General features: G+C 36.0%; 1 protein-coding gene across 1 annotated transcript; it reads right to left on the reverse strand.

The window, feature by feature from the left end:
• Nucleotides 1–747: 747 nt before the first annotated feature.
• On the reverse strand, nucleotides 748–18,678 carry LOC113764460 (cellulose synthase-like protein G3). The gene is made up of 7 exons (XM_027308370.1): nucleotides 17,952–18,678; nucleotides 15,638–15,784; nucleotides 14,528–14,653; nucleotides 2,648–3,015; nucleotides 2,494–2,569; nucleotides 1,667–2,011; nucleotides 748–1,373 (listed from the first exon to the last, which is right to left on the reverse strand). The coding sequence occupies exons 1-7, from the start codon at nucleotides 18,537–18,539 to the stop codon at nucleotides 825–827; spliced, it is 2,199 nt and encodes a 732-aa protein (XP_027164171.1). The 5' UTR covers nucleotides 18,540–18,678; the 3' UTR covers nucleotides 748–824.
• Between the last annotated feature and the right edge of the window lie 1,262 nt (nucleotides 18,679–19,940).

The following is a 19,940-nucleotide window of genomic DNA, read 5'->3' on the forward strand; positions in this document are numbered from 1 at the left end:
TTTTTGACCTGCTGATTGAACCGGACCAATTTTTTATTTTTACGGGTGCAACTATCGATTAAGGTTTGGTTAAGCAACTTGTTTGCCGAGTCAATTGGTCGAACCACTGAGGTGGCCAGTTTAATAACTATGGTGCGATGTGCAATTTTGTGTCATGTGAAAAGACCAATTATCATTGGAAATTGTCTTGTGCAATTTTTTGGCCTTTTTTTTCTAGCCCTGTTTTGGGTAGTCAGATGAAAATAAGATGGATATGTTTAATTGGTAGTTCAGCCAAGGGATGCAATCAAGTCTAATTGAACTCGAGAAGTACACTCAAAATCAACTTGAGTTAAAAAACTTGGGTTTCTGCTCGAGCTCGAGCTTGTCAAGCTTGATTTTATTTTGCCTTATTCAAGTTCGTGCAAACCGAATCCAATCAAGCTCAATTCGGGCTCAATCAAGCCTAATCAAGTTTAAGAAATATAAATTTATACTTTATATAATTTTAAATAATGGATAAAATAGACATTTCGTACTGATAAATTAAAAAATTTTTAAAAACATATATATGTGAAACTCGATTAAGAACTCAAACTCAGTCAATCCGAGTTCAAGCGAATTCAAGTTCAAACCTTAATCAATCAAACTCGCAAGCTATTTGATTGAGCTCGACTCATTGCACCCCTAACTTAACCGCAATCCCTCAGTACAACTAGGACGTATAACCTTTTTCAGTTTTTGTCTAATTGCTGATCTCATGTAGACTACACACAACAATTACTTTTATTTCCAACGAAGGAATAGGTTTACAAGAGACAAAATAAAGCATAATACTAATACATTTATATCTGTAGCATGAGAAAAGCTGCTAAATAGAGACCCGATGCAATAATAATTGAAGTGATGGTAGTCTTGGTAGGCATCTTTCCTTTATCAGTTCTGATAATCATGGCTTCGTAGATTGGCAAGCAATTTAACACGCCAAAACCAGCTATAAACAGCTGAATAAAAACGTCTTCAGTGTTTCCTCCCTTGAGAACTAGCATTGTTCCATAAAGGAAGGCAGCAAAACTTATGATTGCTGCGGTTGCTAATGGCAAGAAAATTGGTGAGGGAACCCCAAATTCAAAGAGCCCTTGATAGTATCTTTTGCTTTGTTCATCATCTACTGCTTTGCTTGTCACATTGAATCCATGTGTAGCAATGCCCAATATTTGCATGAGGTACTCAAGAGTTCCAAAAAGATAACATGTCAGTCCTCTAATGAGCCATATCCTCTGTTCACTCCACCACCTTCTTAGGGTTGCTTGGCTGAATAGGAATTCTAAACAGTCTTGTGCATATGCCCCAAGGAATAGGAAAGCATACAAGAAAAACCATGGACTGGTTACCTGCAGCATATCATGTAATAAAATGTATTTGAGATTATCAGTGATTAATATGTCAGAACTCCTTCAACCTTTCATGTTCTTTGGTCTGTGAACATTTATAAGTACTTTCGCCATGTTCAAAGGACATTTACTCAGTTTGGTTGAAATCTTGATTAGGTACCGTTTAAAACTTGGTTCAACATTTTTATACCAAATTGATTGATGAATACCAAAAGGGTAGATAACAAAACAAGCTTTCTCAAAATTTTCAGTAAATCATGGAATGCAGATATTTGGACTGTTGTCATACATACCTTCGGGAAGATATAGATACCATTTAGGAGAGTTAGCTGAGGAAGAAAGGTATATATAGTGATGGAAACTGACCAAAGAGGTAAGAAACCATACTGTATATAATCAAGACTCATCCCCCCCATAGCTTGTATACCAAAGGTTAATGGACTGTATTTGGAGAATGAAAATTGAAGGTGGCCGACTGCCCATCGTTTAACCTGGTTCAGTGCTTCCAGGAGAGAAATCGGTATGTTACCCAAAAATGCTGCCCTTTGGGGTTGGCAGAAGATAGACTTCCATCCTTGACAATGAAGACGGTAACCAGTGTACAGATCTTCCACTAAAGAGCCATATCTGAAGCCCATCTGATATTTTTTCCAAATTAAACAAATTATATCGGTCAAATTCACCTATGAAAAAGTGCATAGCTATGGTGAGTTGGTACAGCGAGGACAATCTACCATTGACTTTTCTTTGAATCCTTAAGGTAGTGATTGTTTGCAAGGAGAATTGTAGGAAAGTGAAGGAAAGTTTTTTTTTCATGCATGTTTGATTAGTGGAGAAGTCAATAATATTCTTGCACTTTCTTGCATATTGTATCTTGCAAAATTTGTAGGATTTTGAAGGAAAATGATTAGACGAAAAAATTTTAATAATTACCTCTAACTTCTCATCCCATCTTCCTCCAAAACTTTTCTTGATAACAAAACTTAAACTGGAAAAAGATTTTCATTTTTCTTTACCTTACCTTTCCGCACTTCACTTTCCCACCCAATATTCCCTCGATTCAAATAAAGCCCAAGTGTTCAATTAAATTCAATGGTCGTATCATTAGAAAGGCGCATACCTGTTCACCCCAATTGGTTTGGAACTCATAATTGCAACCTGCCACAATCTTAGCCAGCTCTAAAATATGCTGAGACCTAAGTGACACCGAAACGCAACTTACAGGGATCCTGTTAAAAAGAAGGGACAAAAGAATGAAAGAAAATTACTGAGACCTGATAGGGTTGCTAACAACATGGTCAGGGCTCAACTGGGGCATTTCTGGCTGCAGCATCGCCGATGGACCACCAAAGAGAGCTCTACGCATGAAAAAGCATCCAGTGCCCATGCAATGAGGGCCTGTGAGTCCATCCATTCCCTTTGTATTGATGTGAAACCCACGTTGCATCTCGGATGAATAGATGTCATTCTTGTTTACGCCATGGAAACATTGAGGAAATTGGACATAGGCCAATTTAGGCCTAATTGAATTATCCATGAAGTAACAGAGCACATTGTATGGTGTCCTGGGGTTGTTTGAGAACATGTCACAGTCTAGGGTAAGAATTATAGGCGCGTTTGTCATAAGAGCTGATACTCGCAGCTATATAGGCAAAAAAAAAAAATATTAAATGGTTAGAGCTTGTAAAATGGTGTGAGTAAATCAAATTCACCAAATTGATGAGAGCAAAATTATCTAAAGTACGAACACGACACCTGGCTACAATGAATAACAACTTCGTCTCATTTTATCGAGGCTTTTGCTTTAATTTTTGTTCTACATTTTTTTTTTTTTTGAAGGATTGGGAGGATGAGGATGATAAGCATCAAATCCTTGTTAAACTCTTTAGATGTTGTTTATTGGAAGTTTTTAAAATATGTATTATAGCTCCCTTATTAGTAAGAGTATGCAATTTCGAAAAAAATCGATTTACCAACCGATTTCAATTTCAATTCGGAACTTCAAAATCGGCAAATACGAAACTAGAAAGGAAATCAGAATTTTCGTTTTAGAATTGTATGAATTAAGTTCGAATTCAAGATTATGTTTTCCCAAATCAAAAATTCCGATTTCAAATTCACAATTCGAAAACGATAAATTGGATACCTATTTCGAACTCAAATTCGTATATATAATATACATATGCATATAATTAATACATATGTGTAATATAAAATATTTCTATGATATAAATAATACCTCTAGGCTCTAACTACTAATTATATTATATAATAATAGTGAGTCTAATTAAGTTCGTTGTGTAGAAACAAAAATTAGCATCTAATTTAGCAAATTATATTATAAACTTATAAGTTTAATTATAATGCAAAATTAGTAAAATTAGGCCGAATTCAATGAATTTGGTAAACTACCAAAATCGAAACGAAATCAAAATCGAAATTTGTGAATTCGAAATTGAAATCGGTCAAAACTTCTAATATCCAAATTTTCGAAAACTTTGAATTCATAGTTTTGATTAATCAAGATTGAATTCGATGCACACCCCTACTTATTAGTGAATATGTATATAAAATAAGGTGATTGGGAAAATGTTTTAAGTTTTTCTAAAATATGAACTTGGCCATCCAAACAAGACTGTCCTTTTTTTCTCTTTTTTTTTAAAGACTTTTGTTTGTTAACTCACTCTGTTATGTTTGAAAGCTCGAGTTACTCCCTGATAGGGTGTTAATTGTTGGTATTTTTATTATTAATTTTCCCTTCTATCCCTGACAAATATTGTGTTAATTGCTGATATTTACTCATATTTGGTATCGGGACTTAATTTCAGGAATGAAGCAGAAAACTACCAAAAAGGAGGGACTTTATGGAGAATATGGAGACTTCTAAGGGCTTCAATCCTTAGGCCTTGGATTGGTGGGGACCACAAAGCTATAAGTCATTTGGGCTCTTAAAAGAAAGCAACGTAGAGAGACTTGGAAGAAGGAGTAATTTTGGAGACTTTGTCCACATGTGTGGGGACCACCGGAGATAGCTTTTAGTCATCTTACTTTTGGCTTTTTAAGGAGAGGACGTACAGAAGCAAGGGGGGACCTCTAGTTTAGCTTTTTAGTTTAGTTCTAGTTTCCTTTCTCTGGACTGGCCTCTGACACACGCCAGGTGTTCGACAATATTCCCCAACGGGAAAAACATCTTTTATTCCTTGCTTTCTAGTAAAAACGCAATGCCTTTGCAATCCAGTACTTTTGGCTGCAATTCAACTATGAGGAGTGGCTAATTTCTTCATCTAGTCAGAGGTTAAATCGAAGCTTTGGTTCGACAAAACTGTGAGATCGAATTGATTTCCCTACGTTCTTTAATTTGCAAGTGTTTATATATTTCCTGTTCACTTATGCATATGATTATTTCTTGCAATTAAATACTTGATCACTGTTTAATTGTGTGAGTAATTAACAGCCATCTAAGAGTGCTCAATCCGTAATTGTTGGGTAATTTTAGTGCATGTGGCAAGTGATATGATTCAATTGTAGTAGAAACTTTTGAGTCGTTGTTGCGGAAATATATGATATAGCCTAAATAAACCGAGCGTGTGTGTTTGTTGGTTATAATTGGTGGCCAGTCTAATGATTAATGCTGTCAATAGGTTAAATCCTAAGAGCGTGTTTAGGACTGCTTAATTGGCTAGGGCAATAACTACAGAGCTTGTTGTGGTTATCGAATCAGGAAGGTTAGGCAGGTTGTCAGAGCTTGTTGACAACCATAACCAGTTTATTTGTAAATGAAAGATTTTATCTCTGCATCTGTGATCAGTGATTCGAACCATAAGTGGAGATTATACCTTTGACTAGAGATTTTCCTTCCGTCAATTTACTTTATATTTTTAATTTGAGCAATTAAATTAGACAGTTCCATATCAACTTCCCCCATTTTTATTTAATGTTACATTCATTCAAAATAAATTCCCAAGTCCCTGTGGATTCGACCCTGCTCGCTGCTATATTCGAATTTTGTCTTTCACGTAATTAATACACTTTGGTATATCGGATCAAGCAAACTCTGGCACCAGGGTGAAGCTAGTAACCCATTGCACAGCCTAAGTCCCTGCTCCAGTACCATAGTGGACTTAATTCGTGACTTAAGAGTAGGAATTTTATTTTTGCTGGTTTGACACCCAACAAATTTTGGCGCCGTTGCCGGGGACTTGGTGTCAAAATAAATTTATTTTCTTTGAATTATATTTTCTTTGTTTATTTTTTATTTTTATTTTTATTGTTACTGGTTTATGCCTAGATCTTCTCGTACAGGTGAACTGCAATATAATCCTGAGATAGAGAAAACTGCTCGTGCATTGAGAAAAGCAACAAGAGAACGAGCAGAGGCATCCTCCTCATCTACTGGACATAATTCAGTAGTAGATTTTGTGGATTCATTTAGTGAGACGGAAGAGATAGATAGCACCATGGCTAATGAACGGACATTGAGAGAATTGGCTGCACCAGATTTAAATCAACAGCCTCTATGCATTACTTATCCTACATTAGAGGTTGCATTTGAGTTAAAATCTGGACTAATCCATTTACTTCCTTCTTTTCATGGCTTACCAGGTGAAGATCCCCACAAGCATCTCAAAGAATTCCATGTGGTTTGCTCGACAATGAAACCTCAGGGAGTCACAGAGGAGCAAATTAAATTAAGAGCCTTTCCATTTTCCTTAGCCGATAAAGCTAAGGATTGGCTCTATTATCTGCCCTCTGGGTCAATATCCACATGGACAGACATGAAGAAGCATTTTCTAGAAAAATTCTTTCCTGCATCCCGAGCTGCAAGCATTAGGAAAGACATCTGTGGAATTCGACAATTCAATGGAGAGACTCTACATGAATATTGGGAAAGATTCAAGCAACTATGTGCTAGTTGTCCTCATCATCAAATTCCTGACCAACTCCTCATCCAGTATTTTTATGAGGGTCTGTCCCAAACTGACAGAAGAATTATTGATGCTGCCAGTGGGGGCTCCTTAGTGAATAAAACACCCACGGAGGCAAGAAATTTGATATCGAGTATGGCTGCAAATGCTCAACAATTTGGAGACAGGCAGGATAACACGACTCGTAGAGTCAATGAGGTAAGTAATTCTACAATAGAGCAAAGATTAGATTGTCTAACTTCTTTGGTTGAAAAGTTAGCTATAGGACAAATGCAGCAATTGAAAACATGTGGAATCTGCTATGGTTCGAGTCATCCAACAGATATGTGCCCCACACTCCAAGATGATTCGACTGAGCAGGCTAATGCAGTTGGATTTCCAGGACCACCTCAGAGACGGTATGATCCCTATGCAAACACCTATAATCCAGGATGGAGGGATCATCCTAATTTTAATTATGCAGTAAGGCCACCAGGATTTTCACATCAGTCACAATATCAACCTAGACCTCAACTTTCACAGCAACAACCTGCTCCTAAATCAGGTATGTCACTTGAGGATATTGTGAAATCTTTGGCTACTAACACTCAACAATTTCAACAGGAGACGAAAACTAGCATTCATAATTTGGAGAATCAAATGAGCCAGTTAGCTTCCACAGTCAATAGATTGGAATCCCAATTATCTGGAAAGCTACCTTCGCAGACAATTGTCAACCCCAAGCAAAATGCTAGTGCCATCACATTAAGAAGTGGCAAAGAGTTGCCTGAGCCGAGCAAGAAAATTTCTGAACAAGCAATCGAGGAAGAGCTCGAAAAAGAGGGGAATGTGTCTCAACCTAGAGCCTTGGAACAACCAGATTTTGGAGAAAAATCAACACAAGTGGTTACACCTCCGCCTCCATTTCCTAGTCGACTGGCAAAGTCCAAAAAGCAAGAGCACGAACAGGAGATTTTGGACACTTTTCGAAAAGTTGAGGTAAATATCCCTCTTTTAGATGCAATTAAGCAAATTCCTAGATATGCTAAATTTTTGAAGGAATTATGCACTGGTAAGAAAAAGTTGAAAGGAAACGAGAAAGTGCATATGGGAGAAAATGTTTCGGCAGTTTTGCAGAAAAAATTGCCTCCTAAATGCAAGGACCCAGGTATGTTTACTGTCCCTTGCAAAATAGGTAATATTAAAATTGAAAAAGCTATGTTGGATTTGGGTGCTTCGATAAATGTTATGCCTCGTTCTATTTATAATTTGATGAACATTAGGCCTTTAAAAGAGACGGGCGTAATAATTCAACTGGCTGATCGATCAAATGCCTATCCTGATGGAGTTTTGGAGGATATTTTAGTGCAAATTGATAATTTGATTTTTCCTGCAGATTTTTATGTGCTTGATATGGAGGATGATAATTCTAATTCATCTCCAATACTGTTAGGGAGACCATTTTTGAAAACTGCTAGAACAAAAATTGATGTTTTCACTGGCACATTGACTATGGAATTTGATGGTGATGTTATTAAATTTAATATTTATGATGCCATGAAATATCCTGGTGAATCTCATTCAATTTTTGTTATAGATGTAATTGATTCTTTGGCGCAGCAAAATTTTGAATTTAATAATGACGATGCGTTGAAGGTTGCTATTTCTACTGGTCTCTGTCAGGAAAATTTGCAAAAGATAAAAGGGAAGTTTGTTTTTCCTTTTGAATTGCAGGAAGTTATTTTTGAATTGAATTCTCTTTGCCCAGAATTTTCCAATGTGTCTTACTTGGAATTACCTCTGTCTCATTCACAGCTTTTGCCATCTATTGTGCAAGCCCCGAAGGTGGAATTAAAGCAGTTACCGGATAATTTAAAGTATGCATTCTTGGGAGATGGAGATACACTCCCAGTAATAATTTCCAGTAAATTGACTGCTTTAGAGGAAGAAAAACTAATTCGGGTGTTGAAGGACCACAAGGAGGCAATAGGATGGACAGTGGCTGACATAAAAGGATTAAGTCCAGCCACTTGCATGCATCGCATCTTGTTAGAAGATGGTGCTAAGCCTTCGAGAGAGGCTCAACGGAGATTGAACCCACCAATGATGGAGGTAGTGAAGAAAGAAGTTTTAAAACTTCTTGACACAGGTATAATCTATCCCATTTCGGATAGTAAGTGGGTAAGTCCTGTTCAAGTAGTTCCTAAAAAGACAGGAATTACTGTTATTGAAAATCCTAAAGGTGAGTTAGTGCCCACTCGAGTTCAAAATGGGTGGAGAGTTTGTACCGATTTTAGAAAATTAAATGCATTAACTCGTAAAGATCATTTTCCATTGCCTTTTATTGATCAGATGTTGGAAAGGTTGGCAGGAAAATCTCATTATTGCTGTCTTGATGGTTTTTCAGGTTTTCTACAAATTCCAGTGGCGCCTGAAGATCAAGAGAAAACCACATTTACTTGCCCTTTTGGTACATTTGCCTATAGACGAATGCCTTTTGGTCTTTGTAATGCGCCTGCTACATTCCAAAGGTGTATGGTTAGTATATTTTCTGATTATGTGGAGAATATCATAGAAGTGTTTATGGATGATTTTACTGTCTATGGTAATTCTTTTGATGAATGTTTAACTAACCTCACAAAAATTCTTAAAAGGTGCATTGAGACTAATCTTGTTTTAAATTATGAGAAATGCCATTTTATGGTGGACCAAGGCATAATTTTAGGCCATGTGGTATCTGCAAAAGGAATTGAGGTAGATAAGGCTAAGGTAGAAATTATCAAATGTTTACCTTACCCTGCAAGTGTGCGGGAAGTTCGCTCTTTTCTTGGCCATGCAGGTTTTTATAGGCGTTTCATCAAAGATTTTTCAAAGATATCCCATCCTCTATGCAAATTACTTCAAAAGGATGTGGTATTTCATTTTGATGATAATTGCAAGAGTGCATTTGACACGCTCAAGGGATCATTGACTTCAGCACCAGTGGTTCGACCACCAAACTGGAGTCTTCCTTTCGAGATAATGTGTGATGCCAGCAATTTTGCTGTTGGTGCAGTACTTGGCCAGAAGGAGGGCAGAGCTTCTTATGTCATTTATTATACCTCGAGGACCTTGGATGGTGCCCAGTGCAATTATTCGACTACGGAAAAGGAGCTTTTAGCTATTGTTTTTGCTTTAGAAAAATTCCGTTCTTATTTACTTGGCACTAAAGTCATTATTTATTCTGACCATGCAGCTTTGAAATATTTGCTCAACAAGAAAGAGGCCAAACCACGACTTATAAGGTGGATTCTCCTACTCCAAGAATTTAATTTGGAAATTAAAGACAAAAGGGGTGCCGAAAATATGGTTGCTGATCATCTCAGTCGTTTGATCAATAGTGAAGGACCTGCTCCCTTGAAGGATAATTTTCCAGATGAGCATCTTTTTGTAGTTCAAAAGACAACTCCCTGGTATGCTGATTTAGTGAATTATCTGGTTACTAGAACGCTACCTAATGATTTGTCTAGAGCTCAAAAGGAAAAAATTAAAAGTGATGTTAAATATTATGTGTGGGACGAACCATACTTGTGGAAATATTGTTCTGATCAAATTATTCGCAGGTGTGTGTCTACAGAAGAGGTTCCATCAATTTTATCTTTCTGTCACTCATATGCGTGTGGTGGACATTTTGGCCCTAAGCGAACTGCAAGAAAGGTTTTAGAGTGTGGTTTATTTTGGCCAACTTTGTTTAGTGATGCATACTTATTTTGTAAATCATGTGCAAATTGTCAAAAGACAGGTAATTTAAGCCATAGAGATCAAATGCCTCTTACTCCTATACTGGTTTGTGAAATTTTCGATATATGGGGTATAGATTTTATGGGTCCATTTCCTTCCTCTTTTGGTAATATGTATATATTACTTGCAGTTGATTATGTCTCAAAGTGGATAGAGGCTAAGGCAACTAGGACTGACAATGCTAAGGTTGTAGTTGATTTTATTAAATCTCATATTTTTGTCAGGTATGGCACGCCAAGAGCAATTATCAGTGACCGAGGGACACACTTCTGCAATCGAGTAATGGAAGCATTGTTGAAGAAATATGGCGTCACTCACCGGGTTTCTACGTCCTATCATCCGCAGACTAGTGGTCAAGCAGAAATCTCCAATAAAGAAATCAAGTCGATACTTGAAAAGACGGTGAATCCCAATAGAAAGGATTGGAGTTTGCGCTTAGATGATGCACTTTGGGCTTACCGTACAGCTTTTAAGACCCCCATAGGTATGTCTCCTTACCGATTAATTTTTGGCAAACCTTGTCATCTACCTGTGGAATTGGAACATAGGGCATATTGGGCAGTTAAAAATTATAATATGCGGATGGATGAATCTGGAGAACACAGGAAGTTGCAATTGCAAGAGTTGGAGGAAATCCGAAATGATGCATATGAGAGTTCTTGCATTTATAAGGAGAAGACAAAAGCATTTCATGATAAAGCAATTTCAAGGAAAATTTTTTGTATTGGTCAAAAAGTACTTCTTTTTCACTCTAGACTTAAACTTTTTCCTGGTAAATTGCGTTCTCGTTGGATTGGACCTTTTATTGTGACTAATGTGTTTCCTCATGGTGCAGTAGAAATTCAAAGTCTTCACACTGACAAGATTTTTAAGGTTAATGGTCATCGTCTCAAACCTTTTTATGAAGGATTTCAAGTTAATAATGTTGAGGAGGTGACCCTTGCAGTGCCTGAACTCTCTGATTGAAGCATTATTTTGTCTAGCCAAAGACTTTAAAGAAAGGCGCTTTTGGGAGGCAACCCAATTGTTCATTTTAATTGTTTGTTCAATTCCGTGTGGTAGTTTAGAGGTGTTCTCCTTGAATTCGACTAATTTTGGGTTTCAGTTTTCGTTTTTGCCGATTTATAGGTGCCCTTCAGTTTTGACGTGCCCGCGTGATGACGTGCAGGAAGCTCACAATGAGAATCGTCCGAAAGCCACAGTGAAACGCGACTAGAAAACGCGAGTTGAAGGCGCGTTTTCAATCGCGTTTTCACTCCTGCGAGATTTGTGCACAAAACGCGACTTATAAAACGCGAGTTGAAGGCGCGTTTTCAATCGCGTTTTCATTCCTGCAAGATTTGTGAAGGAAACGCGACTTATAAAACGCGAGTTGAAGGCGCGTTTTCAATCGCGTTTTATGTGTCCCAACAAAGGCTTCAGAAACGCGATTTCAGCTCATTTCTTCCTCTCTTCTTAGTTTTCCAGGTTCAGACTTTGGAGGCTCGCATGGTCAACGTCGATGCCAATGTCGCCGGCATGGCACATGATTTGGCGCAGTCTCTGTTTCTTACAGGCTTTGCACCTCCGTTTCCACCTCGCCCTTCACTATGCCCCGATTTCAGGGAAGTGTGGTTGCTTTCCCTCTCACTTTTGCTTCACTTTTGCTTTTTATTTGTCACATTGAGGACAATGTAGGATTTAGGTGTGGGGGGAGCAGTTATGGTGCTAGTGTCTTTCATTCATTTTCTTTTTCTTCTTTTTAGTGATTAGCTCGTATGTGATGCCAAGTTTGATGTTGGATTGTTGCCTTTATTTCTGCTATTGCCAAGTTTTAATAATAAAAGGGTACCAAGTTAATGTGGTTGAATCCAAAAACATCTCTTTGGTGAATATCAATGATTGTTTTACTCTTATAATTTTTGGTTAACTTTCCTAGGCATAGGGAATGATTATTGGCATTTTCGTGTGAATTGGTCCGGTTATTAACTTTAGTTCTCCATGTTTGAAAATGAGGTTAGCTGATGCAAGTTTTCTTTTGGTTTTTGTGTTATATTGAGTTTTTGTGATTTTTAACTATGAATAAACTTGACTGTACTCCGCTATTAGTTACTACTGAGTAACCGGGGATCTGCACCTAAAAGTGTTGATTCTCGCGTCAAAAGGTAGTAACTTCTATGAGTACGTGGTCACGTGGCGATAGAAGCTGAGTAACCGGGCTCCTTCATCTGGCCAATGTTGGAGTTCGCGTCAAAAGGCTCAAATGGCTAGCGACTAAGTCTTTTGTTACTATTGAAAGAAAAAAAAAAGGAGAGAAAAGTAGAAAAAATGTGAAAAAAAGTTGAAGGTTGTGTTAGTGTGTAATAAAAGTCAGCTTGCCGAATTATGGATTTAATGTTGAGATTTTGGTTAATAGTTGGACCATTTGCTGATAACTGTTGTGTGTCATTCCTTTTTCTTAGATTAGTTAACCTGGAATTAGAGGCATTTGTGGTTTAGAAGCTAACCGGAGTGATGTTTCTTGGACTTGACCATTGATGCTTGAATATTATTTTTCTTGGTATCTTGGCAATTTGTTGGATAGAGCAATAGCCACTATCAAATATTGGTGTTTGTTTCTTGTTCTCATGCTTGAGGACAAGCATGGTTTAGGTGTGGGGGGAATTGATAGGGTGTTAATTGTTGGTATTTTAATTATTAATTTTCCCTTCTATCCCTGACAAATATTGTGTTAATTGCTGATATTTACTCATATTTGGTATCGGGACTTAATTTCAGGAATGAAGCAGAAAACTACCAAAAAGGAGGGACTTTATGGAGAATATGGAGACTTCTAAGGGCTTCAATCCTTAGGCCTTGGATTGGTGGGGACCACAAAGCTATAAGTCATTTGGGCTCTTAAAAGAAAGCAACGTAGAGAGACTTGGAAGAAGGAGTAATTTTGGAGACTTTGTCCACATGTGTGGGGACCACCGGAGATAGCTTTTAGTCATCTTACTTTTGGCTTTTTAAGGAGAGGACGTACAGAAGCAAGGGGGGACCTCTAGTTTAGCTTTTTAGTTTAGTTCTAGTTTCCTTTCTCTGGACTGGCCTCTGACACACGCCAGGTGTTCGACAATATTCCCCAACGGGAAAAACATCTTTTATTCCTTGCTTTCTAGTAAAAACGCAATGCCTTTGCAATCCAGTACTTTTGGCTGCAATTCAACTATGAGGAGTGGCTAATTTCTTCATCTAGTCAGAGGTTAAATCGAAGCTTTGGTTCGACAAAACTGTGAGATCGAATTGATTTCCCTACGTTCTTTAATTTGCAAGTGTTTATATATTTCCTGTTCACTTATGCATATGATTATTTCTTGCAATTAAATACTTGATCACTGTTTAATTGTGTGAGTAATTAACAGCCATCTAAGAGTGCTCAATCCGTAATTGTTGGGTAATTTTAGTGCATGTGGCAAGTGATATGATTCAATTGTAGTAGAAACTTTTGAGTCGTTGTTGCGGAAATATATGATATAGCCTAAATAAACCGAGCGTGTGTGTTTGTTGGTTATAATTGGTGGCCAGTCTAATGATTAATGCTGTCAATAGGTTAAATCCTAAGAGCGTGTTTAGGACTGCTTAATTGGCTAGGGCAATAACTACAGAGCTTGTTGTGGTTATCGAATCAGGAAGGTTAGGCAGGTTGTCAGAGCTTGTTGACAACCATAACCAGTTTATTTGTAAATGAAAGATTTTATCTCTGCATCTGTGATCAGTGATTCGAACCATAAGTGGAGATTATACCTTTGACTAGAGATTTTCCTTCCGTCAATTTACTTTATATTTTTAATTTGAGCAATTAAATTAGACAGTTCCATATCAACTTCCCCCATTTTTATTTAATGTTACATTCATTCAAAATAAATTCCCAAGTCCCTGTGGATTCGACCCTGCTCGCTGCTATATTCGAATTTTGTCTTTCACGTAATTAATACACTTTGGTATATCGGATCAAGCAAACTCTGGCACCAGGGTGAAGCTAGTAACCCATTGCACAGCCTAAGTCCCTGCTCCAGTACCATAGTGGACTTAATTCGTGACTTAAGAGTAGGAATTTTATTTTTGCTGGTTTGACACCCAACACTCCCTCTATATAAAGTTGGTTTATGAATCTTAACTAAGCTTGATTAAAAAAAAATTACGGTGTAAATATGGAGTTACTCCCTCTATATAAAGTTGATTTATGAATCTTAACTAAGCTGATGCAAGAAAATTCCTAAAATCTTTTGTAAGAATTTATCCATGTCCTAATAATTCTTGAAGCCTTTGTTACAAGTTTGGTTTTCATGCATTTGCTCTAGCAATGGTACCGTGCAAGTTTGGCTCAATTTGGACTGTCCATTGCATGCTACGATTATCGTACAATAGTATGTAAAATCTTAATCAATACTAGTATGTTGGATTTACTACAAGATTTGGATAATCTCCAAATTTGTTGGGGAATCTTACCAGGGTATTCAAGGCTCCCGCTTTATAATGATGCGGACTAGTGATGCTTTTCTCTCTTGTAACATAAATGAGATTCGGCATAGAGTGGCCTGATACATCGATATCCTTGCCACTTTGAAGCAAAACCTGCTCAAATTCATGTAAATCAAATGAGAAAGAGCATTCTTGTTGCTCTGAGAATACCATCATTACATGATAGCGTCATGTGAAATACTGGTAGTGCATGGATTTTTTAATGGTTTAAGCTATAAAATGGGAATAAATAGAGGAATTTATTAATTAATTTAAACAAAATTCTTGCATGACCTTGAAATGTTGATTTAAGACAAGAGTAGAAGTTATGGGAATTGACCTTTTTTGTTAATCTTCCACCACAGAGCTCAATCCAATCCTAGTTTAATAATTGATACCTTCTTCTTTTCTGGTAATTGTCGTAATAGAAAACCCCGTATGGAGTGAGTCAATGATCTCACAAAAGGTGGGATTAATATTGACAAAAAGCCATACTACAAATCACAACTATGAAATAAACTTCAAGTCTCTTGGTCCTTGGATTTCAACCCTTGTTCTTAATTGATTTCAGTACCACTCTTAGACCAAGGGTTCCCAAAATAGTCTGATTTTAATCACTTAACTTTGATTGTTAATTAAGTTTTGTTCATTTTTAAGTTTAATCCTTCATTTTCGGAATTTCATGCCTTAAATTCCTTGCAATTGAAAAATCTGTTGCTTGAGACATTTGATCATGACATGACAAAATGGGTATATCTTCTGTACCCAGTGAAAATATGATCATATTGGAATTAGAGGCCAAGCTATAATAACTTCCAACTGGCCCAAAAGAAAACCTGCCAACATAGGATCAATTGATGATCTAAATTAGATTAATAAATCAAGAACAGGATTTTGTGGTTTGGATTTAAATTTAAACACATTTTTCATTGTGCAGTGTTTGGACCGACCTAAAAATGCAATAACATTTTATGCATTCCATATGAGTATATATGCACAATAGTTGCATGGGTGTGCATAAACCTAGCATGGATATGTGCATGGTTTGGGTCAAATTCATACTGCGAAGCTTCTAAGAAATACTCGAGGGTAATGAACCTGAATCACTGTAGGATGATCTCGACGAGTGAATGTTTTGGTCCATGGGCTAAAAGCCTCGTGCTCTTGCTGACTGGTGATATATTGAGCTACCTTTCCATTTTCAACCACGGTTTCTATTCTTCTCTTCATATCCTCATACATTATCTGTAACATGATCAAGATCAATTTCAGGAAATGCATGAATGTAGTCATATTTTTTCTTGACAACAAAATGGCAAAATGCAATTGCACCATTAACAATCACTTATTGTTTTGTATTTAAAAACTTTAATGTGTGATAATTTATCTTACTATCTTAGTATTGTGTATCTTGCACTTAGTATTTTGAAGCTCGGCTTGGATTGGTCAGCTCAATCTGTTGGATCAGGATTCAGCTAGTTGTCTGGTCTGAATTAATTGGCTAAATCGGATGGCAATTGACCCAGCCAAATAAATGCAAAAAAAAATCGTGATAAACCGGAAAATCCTATTTCTTCATTATTTTTTTTGGGTTTTCTTGTGCTTTTTTGTCACTTTTTAAGTTTCCTTAATTTTTCTTGACTTGAGTTTGATAGTCGAAGCTTATGCAGGTAATTATTTTATTTTTTATATTTGGATGACTAGGACAATCATAAATATTTTTGTACATTTTTTGAATTTCAATTACAATCTTAATTTCTATATGTTTTGTCAAATACTATGTCTTATGAGTTTACTTATAAACTTGTTTGTAACGTAAATAAATAAATTTTTTTTCAAATCATGGTTATCCAAACACACTTTAGTCTTCGTCTCCTAGCAATTATTTGATGCTACAAGTCTTTTCCACCGACCGTCAAGTGGACAATATACTATGCACTAGACAACCCTTTCTTAGACCAATTGAATACCACATCTTTTTTTTATATTTTTGGCTCAACTTGTACAATATATTCACATGAATTATCCAGTCAATGAAAGCTGTGTTATCAAGATTAATTAGAAATTAACTCAAAAAATAAAAAAAAAAATAAAAAATGCAATTCAAGAAATTCCACAAGATTAGTTCTAGGGCAAAATGCCTCAGTGGCTCTCAGGTTATTATAAAAATGAACTTTTGACTATAGGTAGTAAATCAGCCCATTTAACTAAATTTACCCATATTCATCCATGAATAGATAGATATGGGTATCTTAAGTTTTTGCATATGGGTATAAATGGATTATAAATGGGTATTATTGGGTAACCTATTAAATCCAATTAACCCATTTAGAATTGTCTTCCCCCAAACCTCCTCTCTTCCCCCACTCATTTTTTTTCAGATTTTCATTTTGTCATGATGTTAACTACTTTTGGTTCATTATTATTATTATTTGTTGATTTTATCTTATCATTTATTTTCTCTTAGTTTGTTAACTTACTCATTTTTCAATATTACCAATTTATGATAAGTTTTAACCTCTTTTCCTACCTTTCCAAAATGAAATTTTAAATTTACACACGAAAAAAATGTTAGAGGTTCAAAATTTTTGAATTAAGTTTTTATATTAACTTTTATAGTACTTAGTTCAAATTTTTATATTCTTATTTTGCGACATAGAGTACAGATGGGAAAAAAATTGAGAATTAGTTTATTGAACATTATACGTAAATATTTAAAACTAATGTTGGGTGCAAAGAGTGGTATAAATTAATAACTTAGTTTGCAAAAATGAATTTAAATGAGTTTACAAAAAGTTAAAATAAATATGTTATAAATGGATAATTGGGTTACCCAATTCATTTTTTGACTTACCCATTTATACCCATCTAATTAAATGGGTATAAATGGGTTAACTCACTTATACCCATCACCCATTTTAACGAACTCAAATCCGTCCAAGTCACCCATTTTGGCACCTCTACTTTTAACCCTCCAATTATTAAATAGGCACTTTTAACTATCTAAGTAATTAAAATATATACACATAATCCTTTTGTCACCTTAAGTCTTATGTTCAGCAAAATAGTGAAGATAGTTGTTGACACTTTTGTTTCTATTTTAGTTAGACATAATAACTCAAGATCACAAAAAGGGCTATGAGTATACATTTTCATTAATTGGAGGGCTAAAATTGCTCATTTTATAGTTGAAGAATTAAAAGTTAATATTTGTAATAGTTTGAGAGCCTGGACATTTTGCCCTTATTGCTAAGAATTAGTACAAGCATGAAAATCCATCCTCCATCAAACACGTGAAATTGGCAACTATTTTTGCTATGAAGACAAGTGAAAAAGACTAAAACTTAAAAAAGATATAAGGGCAACAAAAACAAATTCTCCATTACTAATTTACTTGAAGTTAAAAATCTACCTTAATTTTCTCAGTCTTAGAGTTCTTTGTCTCCTGTAATCTGAAAAATTCAGCTGGGCTCCTGTCCAAGACCTTATTCTCCCTGCAAAAAGCTAACCAATGGGCTCCAAATTTAGCAGCTTCCATGATAGCAAAGAGAGTGAGCTCTGAGCCTCCATCATCAGAAACATAAATCGAAAGCTTCTCTGTCGGATAATCATATGCCATAACTGATAAAGCTGTGTTAACAATATCAATTGGTGGTTCTTTATACGGATCTGAAGTGCATATAAAGATGTCTATAGCTGGAAAATCTTTCTTGTCTATCATTTCTTCCAGGTTTTCTGGGAATACTTCACGAGTAACGGGACGTATTCGAAATCCCTGAGCTGTAAACCACAAGAAAGCTAGAAGAAGATCAGAGATGAACATGGAAATGGATATGAAGAAGGATGGAAAGGTGGTGGAGGAGAAGAGTTTGAATGCATGGTGATAGAGTAGGAAAAGAAGAGCAATTGTGTAAACTACAGCAAACAAATGGTTGAAAACTGTTCGACGCATAGACCTAATGGAGTGGAAAGGAGCCTTGAGCATGGTGGATGGCTCCATTAATTCTCTGCTGATTTTATGAAATTTCAGAGATTCACTTATGGTCAAGCCTTTGGGGTATTAATTAGAAGAAATATGGCCATATTCTTGAGTGTGAATTTTGTACAGGATTTTAGCTCAACTTGTTGCTTGTCTAGAAAACAGCCACCAATAATTCTAGGGATCGACTTATGTTCAAGTCTTTGAGGTATTGGAAGATGAAAATATGGCCTACAGGTCACAAAAAGAAGGTTAACGTAGTATTGGTATAAAGACACTGTCAAACACGGACCCCAGAGGTGGACCTGAATTTAGTTTGGATTGCATTGTCAAACACAAAAAGAAGGTTAACGTAGTATTTGTGAACATGGATTGCATTTTGATATATGTGAGGTAAAAAAGTAATTAAAAATGTATTCATAGAAAACATGATTTGGAAAATTGCTGTCCAAACAAGGCCGTTCAAGAATAAATTAAGAAACTATCAAAATTTGACTGGACTCAAGAAGATGCATCCATCAAACTGTAGAAACTTGTGCATTCAAAATAGCCATGATGGTTACAAATTGGAATTGAAGCAAGAGAAAAGAACATGTTGGATGTCAAACATATCCACCAACCTAGTTTCGGAACGGTGTAAAGACGTGGTAACAATTTATAACCACAAAGAACTTGTACAATTCTATAATAGTGAACACATGGATTATGTCAGAGTTAAAGAGGCAGTATTTGAACTCTAATTTTAAATTTTTTGCTTGTTGGAAAACCCAGATTGTAAAAATATTAGGGACGATTGTCAACTACAAATTTGCATAATCTAGGCCACAAAATACAGATGTTTAATCCAATGTTGAAAAAATAAATCTGGACTGTCCTATTGAATCGATTGAACTATTGACTAGGTTATATTTTGAGTTGGTTATAACTAAAAGGAAAAGATGCCAAATTAGTCCCTTACATTTTGAGAAAAAACTTTTTTGTCTCTTACATTTAAAATCAACCACAATAGTTCCTTAGATATAAAAATGTTCGCCTGATTGGTTCCAAAGCTCATTTTTGCTCACTTCTCTGATCAAAAAGTCCACACCTCTCTCACACGAACATAATTTCAAGGACAAAAATGAAAATATACTTCATTTCCTTTTTTTTTTGAAAAAAAAAAAGAAGAAGAAGAAAATGTAAGCCACCAAACCCTTTCTTCTCCTCTTTCCCCCATTTTTTCAACTACCAAAACCCTAATTGTAAGCCATCAAGCCCCTAATCAAAGAAGAAAATTTTAGTATGGTCACCTACAAATAGTAGAAGAAGAGTAAGAAAAGATATCTAAAAAACTCAACCATTTAAAAGTACAATGGAAGTAAACAATGATTGACATCATTGTAGCAAAGAGCCCATAATTATGACTTCTTGAAAACTTGCAAA

This window comes from Coffea eugenioides, chromosome 3, assembly GCF_003713205.1.
Source record: "Coffea eugenioides isolate CCC68of chromosome 3, Ceug_1.0, whole genome shotgun sequence".
NCBI classification, from domain to species: domain Eukaryota; kingdom Viridiplantae; phylum Streptophyta; class Magnoliopsida; order Gentianales; family Rubiaceae; genus Coffea; species Coffea eugenioides.